This window comes from Myotis brandtii, unplaced genomic scaffold, assembly GCF_000412655.1.
Source record: "Myotis brandtii unplaced genomic scaffold, ASM41265v1 scaffold600, whole genome shotgun sequence".
Lineage (NCBI taxonomy): Eukaryota > Metazoa > Chordata > Mammalia > Chiroptera > Vespertilionidae > Myotis > Myotis brandtii.
Genome location: NW_005370273.1, coordinates 888,553 through 899,651, shown reverse-complemented (window position 1 = coordinate 899,651; position 11,099 = coordinate 888,553). Strand labels below are relative to the sequence as shown.

At 51.7% G+C, this 11,099-nt stretch overlaps 1 protein-coding gene across 1 annotated transcript in view; it reads left to right on the top strand.

Annotated features, from left to right (window-relative positions):
* The window catches only part of MYO7B (myosin VIIB), a 107,070-nt gene that overhangs the window by 32,053 nt on the left and 63,918 nt on the right, over positions 1 to 11,099 (top strand). The window contains exons 6-8 of the mRNA XM_014550391.1: positions 3,061 to 3,182; positions 8,224 to 8,366; positions 10,949 to 11,062. Coding sequence (XP_014405877.1) covers positions 3,061 to 3,182; positions 8,224 to 8,366; positions 10,949 to 11,062 — 379 coding nt within the window. The remainder of the gene's footprint in view (positions 1 to 3,060; positions 3,183 to 8,223; positions 8,367 to 10,948; positions 11,063 to 11,099) is intronic.

Here is an 11,099-nt window from a genome sequence, read left to right as displayed (position 1 = left end):
CTTCCTTCCTTCCTTCCTTCCTTCCTTCCTTCCTTCTTTCCTTCCTTCCTTCCTTCCATCCTTCCTCCCGAACCTGCTCTCCCAGGGCATCTCCAGGGCCTAGAGTGTCCCCACCCCCAGTGACTATTTCCTGAGACAGGACGGATGGGATGGGGATGGGATGGCTCATTGAGAAATGGAATGTAGCATAGGCATTTGGGGCTGTGGTCAAACAGGTGAGGTCTCACTAAAAAAAACCAGAACAACTCAGGGCAGGCCTCAGGTGAGCACAGGGCAGCAGCGGCTCCAGGCGGTAGCCCTCCAGGCACTGGGCTCAGAAGGGATGTGTCCCTCCAGTCCAGGACCCGATCTGATTCAGAGAGTCGTTGCCCACCTCTGCTTCCTGCACAGGCCCTCTGGCACCCAGGCAAGGGAGGGCGAGGGGACAGCAAGGAGGAGGGCGACTTGGCTCCAAGACACATTGCCTGGTGCTCTAGTTGTCTTTCACTCACTCACTCACTCACTCACTCACTCATTCATTCCCTCACTCATTCACTCCCTCACTCATTCACTACTCATTCATTCCCTCCCTCCCTCCCTCCTTCCCTCATTCATTCACTACTCATTCATTCCCTCCCTCCCTCCCTCCTTCCCTCATTCATTCACTACTCATTCATGCACTCACTCATCAGAGGTGCTGTTGTGCTCCACCTATGCCTCCCCATCCTAAGGTGGGGAGACCACAGCAAGGAAAGGGTCACAGTCCCTGCCTCAAGGAGCTTCCATCTTGGAGAAGGGAGACAGACAGGCAGACAATAAATAAGCAGGTGTTTCCAGCAGGTCATAGGAGCTTTGACGAAAAGCACTGCAGGAAAAGAGAAGAGAGACGGGACCCAGGCGGGAGGTGGAGGGGCAGACCAGTCTAGCTCCCAGGGGAGGAGAGGTTGGAGCAGCACCAGAACGAATCCCGTAGCACAGGCTCTCATGCTTCATGTTGCCAGCAGCTCTCTGACAGACATGCTATTCCTGTTCTACTGTTGGAAACCTACAACCAGAGAGGGTGAGACCCCTTCCCAGGGACACACAGCCATCAAGCAGGGGACTGAGACCCAGGGCTCTGGAAAGGAAGAGGGGGCGGGGTGATGTCCACTTCCCCAGTGAGAGGGTTTCTGTGCCAGGAGCTGGTGTTCTTGTTACCAGAAAGGGGCCTGGCCCTGAGCGGGTCTGCCTGGGGCCGGCCAGTAGCGTGTGGGCCTAGACTTCATGCGGGAAAGATTTCACAACCGGAGTCCAGGTGACTGTGAGGCAGCATTTAGAAAGCCCGGACAGTGGAACAAGGAGGGCTTAGCATAGCAGAAGCAACAGGAGCGCCCAGGCTGGGCTGCCCTCGCTCTCTGGGAAGTCTGAGAAGAGGGGCCTTGGGAAGCTCAGGGATTCGCCTGTGATGTGCTGCTGTCGTCCATTGCTGCCCTGGCTGCAAGCCTCGTGAGGCCCCTTAGCGTTTAGGAGATGTACCCTGTGGGGGAAGATGGGGAAGGGAAGGTGGGTGCTGTCCCTGGGGAGAGCGCTGGGTCCTTGTCTTGAGGCTTTTATCTCTCTTGCAGGCGGGAATCTTAGGGGAGGTCCCAGGGGAGGGTCTTCATAGAATACTCACCTGTTTCCAGGTGGGCTCCCCAGGGCATGGTCTCCACCGGGGGGTCAGTGTGAGGGCAGGGGATCCTCAGTCAGCACAGCTGGTCCTGGTGTCACTCACCTGGTTTTGCTGTTTTTCTGCATCTGGAACTGAATTACACTGAGGCCTAGATGTTACCTCTAGGGAGGGGCCTTCTGCATCTGCTGTGCATTGCTCTGCCGGTTTGTTCAGCTCTCTGCCTCAGTTTCCCTGGCCCACTCATGCTGGCTCACTGGTCTGTCTCACTCTGACCTCCCTCAGGCTTTGCCAATCTGCCCCTAGACTGGGGGCAGGGGCCATGGCTGGCTGCGGGGCTCACAGCCTCACCTTCACCTCCGGCACTCAGTGCCTGAAAGGAGGGTGGGGTACCGGACTCCCACCCTTTGCATGGACACTCAGCCAGTCAGTGAGACTGCCCCTGCCCTGCCCCTGCCCCTGCCCCTGCCCCTGTGCCTGCCCCTGCCCCTGCCTCTCTGTCTGATTTGGCCGGAGCTCTGGGAGCTGACTGACTTGACTGGCATAGCAAAACTTTTTTAAAAATTAATATTTTCAGATGAAACAATATTTGTCTGGGATTCGTGCGCCTGCCCCTGTGCCTGCCCCTGCCCCTGCCTCTCTGTCTGATTTGGCCGGAGCTCTGGGAGCTGACTGACTTGACTGGCATAGCAAAACTTTTTTAAAAATTAATATTTTCAGATGAAACAATATTTGTCTGGGATTCGCTTCAAAATAGTACAAGAGGGGAAACAAAATCGGCCAGAGGCTGAAGCTGGAAACGGGATTGTGGGAGTTTATCGTGCAAACTGCACCGTGTAGGGGCCCCTGGGGTCACAGACAGGGCAGACCTGACTGAGCGCTGCCTGCGCTGTGGCCACAGGTGGCAGCCAGGGCCCTGCCGCTGTCAGCACGACAGCCCACTCCTCTGCCTCCATCTGCTTGACCATGTCCACAGTAAAGAATAATTTACACAGAAGTAACATCTCAGCCTTAGCCGTAGCAGTAATATTAATCATTACAAATTGGAGTGTTTGCTATGTGCCAGACACAGTATATTTTCTGACTTAATTAAATGTCCTAAGTAATTTTAAAAACTAATTTTCATTTCTCACCACCATGAAATTAATATATGTTCACTATGAAAATATTAGAAAAATTCAGGAAAATATTCTCAGGAAAAAAATTGCTGTGCCTGTGACCCTGGAACCAAATCGGGCCTGCCTGCAGGGCTCGCGGGGAGAGGGTGAAAGACCGCTCCCCGTAACCACGCAGCATGGACGTCTGCACCCCGGGACCGAGGGCCTGGGGGGCTCTCTTCAGACTGCCCAGGAAGCGGGCCTGTGGGGGGTGGCCAGAGAGTTGAGGGGCGGAAAATCTCCTTTTCTATCGACTAACCCCCTCTACGTCTGCAGTGGCGAGTCCGGGGCCGGGAAGACGGAGACCACCAAGCTCGTCCTGCAGTTCCTGGCCACGGTCAGCGGCCAGCACTCCTGGATTGAGCAGCAGGTGCTGGAGGCCAACCCCATCCTGGAGGGTGAGCAGGCGCCCCCCGGCCCCCGCCGGCCTCCCTGCAGGAGGAGCCTTCGTTTCGGCCAGGGGCCCTGGGGGAGGACGGAGGGAGCACCCCCTTCCAGACTTCTGAGGACTCCTCAGGACACGAGCGATTGGGGTGGGAGCAAGTGTGGGGCCCGAGGAAGCACGAAGGGGAGAGCTGACGACCGTAGAAGCTTCTGCTCAGTGTGTTTTCCACAGGATCCAACAAGTCTTTCAAAAGGGGTCCAAGATGAAATGAACTTGGCCGTGCCGGGTATCGAGTTCGGGTCCTCGGGAAGCAGTCGCCAGCCCGGCTGGGCCTGTGGAGGTTTAGTGAGGGGTGTCCCCGACAAGCCTCCGGCCGGGGTGCAGCAGGACCCTTGGGCGAGCAAAGGGCAGTGCAGGCCTGAGGGCTGGCCACCCCCACGGAGCTCTGGGTCAATGCCAGAGCAGGAGTCCTGCCCTGGGCCCGCGCCAGGCCCCGGCGCCGCTCACTCAGCCTCTGGTGGGGGTGCCCGGAGAGGCGACCTCAACCCCAAGGCTGTCAGCCACTGGCCAAGAGGTGCCCTTCTTCTTTGTAACTGAGGTGTGGTTTACGTACAGTAGATACTCACCTTTTTGACGTTCAAACTCATACAATCATACAACCCCCATCATAATCAGGCCCTTTGTCATTAAGTCTCTCCCAGCCCAGCCCCTGGCAACCACTCAGGAGGTCATGCAGTTAAAACCGTACAGTGTGTAGCCCTTGGGTCTGGTTGCTGTCGTCAGCATCGCGCACTGGGACTGCCTCGCGGTGTTGCCTGCATTGAGTTACTCCTCTCGCTCCTCTGCACGGCGGTGCCCAGCTCGCTCAGCAAGCCAAGGACCTCTGGGTTGTTCAGTTTTTAGTGATTATGAATAAAGCCTCCTCCAGTAGCTGCATACAGGTTTTTGTGTAAACACATGCTTTTCTCTTAAATAAACATGCAGGTGTGAAATGGTTGGGTGGTAGGTGAGCACTTTAACTCTGTCAGGAACCGCCCACAGCCGCTCAGCGCTGGGTGCTGTCAGGTGGCTGTCTGCACATGGGAGCAGAGCGTGTCGCAGCCGGCTCGCACGCACTCCAGTGTGCGAACACGCTCGCTTTTCACCTGCTCACTTCCCATCTGTGCAGCTTCTCTGGTGAAGGGTCTGTTCAAATGTTTGGCCTATTTTTTGACTTAGTTGATTCCTTGTTTATGATTTTGTAAAAGTTAGCAGTATGTTCCGGATACAAGCCCATTATAAGACAGGTGTTCTGCAGCTATCCACCCTGCCCCTACTGTGGTTTGTCCTTTCATTCTCTTAACAGTGTTTTTGTAGGGTAGACGTTTTAGATTTTGATAAAGTACAACTTTTCTTTTCTTTTCTTTTATTGGTTATGCTTTTGGAGTTATATCTAGGAAATCTTTGCCTAACCGAGATTATCTTTTATGTTTTCTTTTAGATGTTGTGTAATTCTAGGTTTTACATTCAGGTGTAAGATCCATTTTATGTTAATTTTTCTAGGGTGCAAGGTATAAGTTGAGTCTTTCTTTCTCTTTTCTTTCCTTCCTCTCTCCCTCCCTTAGTTCTTTCCTTCTTTCCCTATAGCTAGCCAATCATTTCAGCTCCATTTGTTGAAAAGACTATTCTTTCTCCATTGAATTGCTTTTGTACTTTTATCTAAAATCAGTTGGTCATACACTGGATCTATTTCTGGATTCTCTATTCTTTTTTAAAATTATTTATTGTTGAAAGTATTACAAATGTCCCTCATTTTCCCCCCATTGCCCACCTCCACCTGCCCCTCCTCAGGCCTTCACCACACTATTGTCTGTGTCCATAGGTAATGCCTATATGCGTATGAGAAGTTTAGTTAATCACTTCCCATCACCCCCCTTCCCTCTGACATTTGTCAATCTGTTCCATGTTTCCATGCCTCTGATTCTATTTTATTCATCAGTTTATTTTGTTCATTAGATTCCTTGTTCATTTCTTTTTATTTTTAGATTCAATTGTTGATAGATATATATTTATTGGCATTTTATTGTTCATATCTTTTATCTCTTCTTCTTCTCCTTCTCCTCCTTCTCCTTCTCCTTCTCCTTCTCCTTCTCCTTCTCCTTCTCCTTCTCCTTCCCCAAAGGCGTCGCGACCCACAGGTTGGCGACCCGCAGGTTGAGAACCACTGCTATAGAGAATGTGATTTCTTCCTGGGAGGTTAAAGGCTGGTCCTCCCAGTCCTGCCCCATTGAAGTGGGCTGAGGGCTCTCAACGTCTCTGGAATGGAGTGTCAACAAGGCAAACAAGCTGGGGTTGAGAAAAGGATGGAAGGAAAAGGATAAGTGGGTTTATTCTCTGGTGAAACTATCCCATAACGAATGCATTAAAGGCTAATCATACTGGGTTGTCACCAAGGATGCAAAAGGGTGTTTCATCCACCCTGAGGCTTGGACTGAGAACCAGAGGTTTCGGCTGGAATGGGAATGGAGGAGACACGAGGTTTCAACACAGCCCGCCTTCAGACCAGGCCCCTGGAAGAGGAGCTCAAGCAAGATGCCCACGGCAGGGACACCTGATTCCTCTCGGTGCCTAGACAGCCATCTCCTGTGATGGTTTAGTGCAGTGGTTCCCAACCTTCCTAATGCCTCGACCCTTTAATACAGTTCCTCATTTTGTGGTGACCCCCAACCATAAAATTATTTTTGTTGCTACTTCATAACTGTAATTTTGCTACTGTTATGAATCGTAATGTAAATATCTGATATGCAGGATGTATTTTCATTGTTACAAATTGAACATAATTAAAGCATAGTGATTAATCACAAAACAATATGTAATTATATATGTGTTTTCCGATGGTCTTAGGCGACCCCTGTGAAAGGGTCTTTCAACCCCCAAAGGGGTCATGACCCACAGGTTGAGTACCGCTGAGGTAGGGGAACTTGTCTATTATTATTTCTTCAAATAGGTTTTCAATATCATGCTCTCTCTCTTCTTCTTCTGGAACCCCCATAATGCAATTGTTGGTATGCTTGAAGTTGTCCCAGAGGCTCCTTACACTGTTTTCATATTTTTTAATTCTTTTTTCTTTTTGCTCTTCTGATTGGGTGTTTTTTGCTTCCTCATATTCCAAATCATGAATTTGATTCTCAGACTCCTCTACTCCACTGTTGAATCCCTGTAAATTATTCTTTTTAGAAAATATTTTTTTATTGATTTCAGAGAGGGAGAGAGAGATAGAAACATCAATGATGAGAGAGAATCATGGATCGGCTGCCTTCTGCATAGCCCCTATTGGGGATCAAGCCCACAACCTGTCAAATAGGTTTTCAGTATTTTGCTCTCTCTCTTCTCCTTCTGGTACCCCATAATGCGAATGTTGGTATGCTTGAAGTTGTCCCAGAGGCTCCTTACACTCTCTTCATATTCTTTGATTTTTTTATTCTTTTTGCTCTTCTGATTGGGTGTTTTTTGCTTCCTCATAGTCTAAATCGTTGATTTGGTTGTTGGAATCCTCTACTCTACTGATGAATCCCTATAAATTATTCTTTAATTCAGTTAGTGTATGCTTAATTTCTGACTAGTCCTTTTTCATGTCTTTGACATTCTCACTAAGATCCTTAAAAGTCTCATGAAGATTCTTGAGTAACCTTGTAACCATTGTTTTTAACTCTGTATTCAGTAGTTTGCTTGCTTTCATTTCTTTCATTTGTAACATGTTTCTTTGTCTTTGCATTTTGGCTGTTTCCCTGGGTTTGTTTCTATGTATTAGGTAGAGCTGCTATGTCTCCTGGAATTAGTAAAGTGCCCTTATGTAGTAGCTGTCCTGTAGGGCCCAGTGGCTCAGCCTCCCCAGTCACCTGAGCTGGGCACACTAGGTGCACCCATGTGGGATGTGTGCACAGTCTTGTAGTTGAGCCTTGATTGCTGCTGGTGTCACTGGGAGGAATTGGCTTCCAGGCCAATTGGCTGTGAGGACCAGCTGGGACTACAGAAGGAGAGCTGCTGTGCAGGAGACACCCCTATGGAGCAGGACTTGCTTCAGTGGGGCCTTGGTGCTCACTGAGTCTGCCCCTTGAGTGTGTCACTTGTGGATGTGTAGGGTTGTAATCTGACATGGTCTGAAACTGTCCACTGGGTTCACTGACTCTAGGGCCTCCAGAGAGGTGCAAAGTCAGCCACTGCTTGGGGCCACCCAGGAGCTACAGAGGGATCTGCAGATGGCTGCTATTTGCTATTTGTATTGGGATTAGAGGCGCCCAGGTGAGGCCCAGATGTGAAGCAAGGCAGGCTGGTGCTAGTGCTGGGTCTTGGGCCTTTTATTGATAGGTTTGGAGCATGTTGTCACCAGTTGAAGCTTGTTTGAGAGATTTTAGCAAAGTCTGAAGCCTGAGCCGGGACAGGCCATTCATATGGAAAAGCTGCTGTAAACAGGTTGGGTGGGGCTACAAATTGGATGGGGCAGGGTCTCAGGGAATCCCTAGGGCAGAGCAAACAGTGTGCTCCAGGCTGATGGAGACTCAGATAAGGCTGCCAGTCAGCCCTGGGACAGGGGAGGTCCCAGCACAGGACAATGACCCCTGCAAGCACCCCTATCTGGGAGAAAGCCACCCCTGAGTTCCTTCCCTGATGGCAGACAATCCAGTTCCTCCCTGTATGTGTCTGGGTCCCCCAAAACCCCTGATGCTGGGGCTCAGAGGAAGCAAGTCTGAGTAAGCCTGGCATTCAAGGCTCTGTGTTAAGCCCATCTACTAGCGTGTTCTTTCTGTCTCCCACTGCCTTACTCCTGGATCCTGTGCTCCAGCCAAAATCCCACTCTGCAAGCACACTCCATGCTTTCTGACCTCCAAATCCGCACCTGCACTTTGCCTGCCTCTGAGCATACCCTTGGTTGCCACCAGAGTCCAGTGCAATCCTACCTAGTTTTCAATTCTGGGCTTTGCCACCTCCTCTGAGAAGCCTTCCCAGAAGACCCTGCTAAAAAGTTCGTTTTCTTCTCTCTGCTCCCATCATGGGCACCATCCTCTGGCCCTTAGCCTTTGGAAACGCCAAGACAATCCGAAATGACAACTCCAGCCGCTTTGGGAAGTACATTGACATCTACTTCAGCCCCAGTGGGGTAATCGAAAGTGCACGCATCGAGCAGTTTCTCCTGGAGAAGTCCCGGGTCTGCCGGCAGGTGAGGGCAATCTCTATTTGCCCCAAATGGGGATTCAGGATTTGGGAGGCTTCCAGGAGGGGTCTCCTTCCATCGTTCTCACCCCTCCTTCCCTCTCCCCAGGGACCTCCTCAAATCCCCCATAGGTCTTAGTTGCTGCCCCGGAACCCTGGTCCTACCCTGAGATGGGCCAATGATCCCTAGAATCCTATATAATAAAGAGCTAATATGCTAATTAGACTGGATGGTGGAACAACCCGGAATGACCGTAGTTTGCTTGCTTTCATTTCTTTCATTTGTAACATGTTTCTTTGTCTTTGCATTTTGGCTGTTTCCCTGGGTTTGTTTCTATGTATTAGGTAGAGCTGCTATGTCTCCTGGAATTAGTAAAGTGCCCTTATGTAGTAGCTGTCCTGTAGGGCCCAGTGGCTCAGCCTCCCCAGTCACCTGAGCTGGGCACACTAGGTGCACCCATGTGGGATGTGTGCACAGTCTTGTAGTTGAGCCTTGATTGCTGCTGGTGTCACTGGGAGGAATTGGCTTCCAGGCCAATTGGCTGTGAGGACCAGCTGGGACTACAGAAGGAGAGCTGCTGTGCAGGAGACACCCCTATGGAGCAGGACTTGCTTCAGTGGGGCCTTGGTGCTCACTGAGTCTGCCCCTTGAGTGTGTCACTTGTGGATGTGTAGGGTTGTAATCTGACATGGTCTGAAACTGTCCACTGGGTTCACTGACTCTAGGGCCTCCAGAGAGGTGCAAAGTCAGCCACTGCTTGGGGCCACCCAGGAGCTACAGAGGGATCTGCAGATGGCTGCTATTTGCTATTTGTATTGGGATTAGAGGCGCCCAGGTGAGGCCCAGATGTGAAGCAAGGCAGGCTGGTGCTAGTGCTGGGTCTTGGGCCTTTTATTGATAGGTTTGGAGCATGTTGTCACCAGTTGAAGCTTGTTTGAGAGATTTTAGCAAAGTCTGAAGCCTGAGCCGGGACAGGCCATTCATATGGAAAAGCTGCTGTAAACAGGTTGGGTGGGGCTACAAATTGGATGGGGCAGGGTCTCAGGGAATCCCTAGGGCAGAGCAAACAGTGTGCTCCAGGCTGATGGAGACTCAGATAAGGCTGCCAGTCAGCCCTGGGACAGGGGAGGTCCCAGCACAGGACAATGACCCCTGCAAGCACCCCTATCTGGGAGAAAGCCACCCCTGAGTTCCTTCCCTGATGGCAGACAATCCAGTTCCTCCCTGTATGTGTCTGGGTCCCCCAAAACCCCTGATGCTGGGGCTCAGAGGAAGCAAGTCTGAGTAAGCCTGGCATTCAAGGCTCTGTGTTAAGCCCATCTACTAGCGTGTTCTTTCTGTCTCCCACTGCCTTACTCCTGGATCCTGTGCTCCAGCCAAAATCCCACTCTGCAAGCACACTCCATGCTTTCTGACCTCCAAATCCGCACCTGCACTTTGCCTGCCTCTGAGCATACCCTTGGTTGCCACCAGAGTCCAGTGCAATCCTACCTAGTTTTCAATTCTGGGCTTTGCCACCTCCTCTGAGAAGCCTTCCCAGAAGACCCTGCTAAAAAGTTCGTTTTCTTCTCTCTGCTCCCATCATGGGCACCATCCTCTGGCCCTTAGCCTTTGGAAACGCCAAGACAATCCGAAATGACAACTCCAGCCGCTTTGGGAAGTACATTGACATCTACTTCAGCCCCAGTGGGGTAATCGAAAGTGCACGCATCGAGCAGTTTCTCCTGGAGAAGTCCCGGGTCTGCCGGCAGGTGAGGGCAATCTCTATTCCCCCCAAATGGGGATTCAGGATTTGGGAGGCTTCCAGGAGGGGTCTCCTTCCATCGTTCTCACCCCTCCTTCCCTCTCCCCAACCTCCTCCATCGTTCTCACCCCTCCTTCCCTCTCCCCAGGGACCTCCTCAAATCCCCCATAGGTCTTAGTTGCTGCCCCGGAACCGTCCTACCCTCCCCCATAGGTCTTAGTTGCTGCCCCGGAACCCTGGTCCTACCCTGAGATGGGCCAATGATCCCTAGAATCCTATATAATAAAGAGCTAATATGCTAATTAGACTGGATGGTGGAACAACCTTTCGGAATGACCATTGGTGGGGGGTGGGGCCACAGGGCTGAGGCAGCGGGGTTGCAAGGGCCTACTCTTGCACGAATTTTGTGCATCAGGTCTCTAGTTGAATAATAATGGTCCTTGCCCAGTTTTCAAAGACAAGAAATGCAGGACTTTTTGTTCTGAATTTTCCATCCATATAATGTTCTCATTCATTGGTGCCTCCTCCTCCTCCTCACCTTTACTGGAATTAATTCTGAGGCCGGCCAGTTGCCTGCTGAGGGCTGTACCCTGAGGTCATGCCCTGGCCTACGACTTCAGGGAGGGTGCATTCAGGGCTTTGAGGAAGTGCCTGAGGGAGGGTTGGAGGCAGGCTGGGCAGCCTTCATGCAGGGCTGCGGGAGCACCTTGGCCTCAAGGCCCAGGATGAGGGCAGCCAGCAGGCCCGCTGCACCTCGGTGAAGGGAGCGCACCTGGCTGAGAGGCGGGCGGGATGACCGTCATCGTAGGAGGCACTGCCGATTCAGGGGACTGCCTTCCCCCAGGCCCCGCAGGAGCGGAACTTCCACATCTTCTACTGCATGCTCCTGGGCATGCGCACGGAGGAGAGGGGGCTGCTGCGCCTGGGCTCGCCCTCGGAGTACCGCTACCTGACCTCGGTGAGGCCCCTCCCGCCCCGCCCCTCTCTCCTCCTTG